Here is an 841-nt window from a genome sequence, read left to right as displayed (position 1 = left end):
GTCACGCTGGGGTCGCCGCTCGCCTCCAGCCACCTCAAGAACTTCTCCCCGTGCTCCAGCGCCTCCGCCGCGCCACTCTCCCACTCTCCGTTCGTGACCTCGTTCGACTTCGCCTCCTCTCCGCACGTTTGATTGGTATTATTGAAAAGCAAGTTGTCCAGGACATTCCGAGCCTTGTTTTGACTTCTGCTGGTGTCCACATTTTTCTCGTGATTGGGCTCCTTGTTCTCTGTTCCGACGTCGGGGCTGGGTACGGGTTCGGGCACGCGAGGCTCGGGCGCGGCTGACTCGCGCACCTCCCCGGTGGCGGCGGGCTGCGGTGGCACAGGGATCGGTATCGCAGTCGCGGCGTGTTCCTCCTCCGGTTTGCCTCTTGTCAATTGCGAATAAAGAATGTTCTCCGCCGCTTTGTCTTTCGGGACCTGCGATGCCGATTTCAGTTTATCCTCCGGCAGGGGCATCGCGCCCCCAAACTGTTTGTAATATTGCCACAGCCAAGAGTTTCTATTGTAATCTAAGTGCGAATTTAGAGGAGGAGCCGGCGCGACCGGCTTTGGCGGTAGACTGGGCTCGCTAGATTTGCCGAGGTGCAGCGGGTGGGCGGTGGTCGTCTGCGCTGTCAAGTCGAGCATAGCCTGTTGGGTCTTCAGCCAGTACCAGAGCGTGTCGTCTACTGGCTGGGTCGCACTCTGGGAACTGCTATGATGTGATTTAGAACCGCTGTGACGATAAGGATCAGAGGAGTGCGAGTGGTGGGACTTGCTCCGATGTTTGCTTTCGCTGAGGTTTAGTCCGTTGTGTGCTGGCTTGGGGGAACGCACGGAGCGAAGCGCGCGGCTGG

At 59.0% G+C, this 841-nt stretch overlaps 1 protein-coding gene across 1 annotated transcript; it reads right to left on the bottom strand.

Annotated features, from left to right (window-relative positions):
* Positions 1–5: 5 nt before the first annotated feature.
* LOC106119587 (protein distal antenna-like) lies at positions 6–836 on the bottom strand (the record flags this gene model as incomplete). The annotated part of the gene is made up of 1 exon (XM_013314632.1): positions 6–836. A coding segment is annotated over one exon (831 nt), but the record flags the coding sequence as incomplete, so codon positions are not given.
* Between the last annotated feature and the right edge of the window lie 5 nt (positions 837–841).

This window comes from Papilio xuthus, unplaced genomic scaffold, assembly GCF_000836235.2.
Source record: "Papilio xuthus unplaced genomic scaffold, Pxut_1.1 DF829188.1, whole genome shotgun sequence".
NCBI lineage: Eukaryota > Metazoa > Arthropoda > Insecta > Lepidoptera > Papilionidae > Papilio > Papilio xuthus.
The sequence above is the reverse complement of the archived record's forward strand: the minus strand, read 5'-3'. Positions and strand labels throughout refer to the sequence as shown.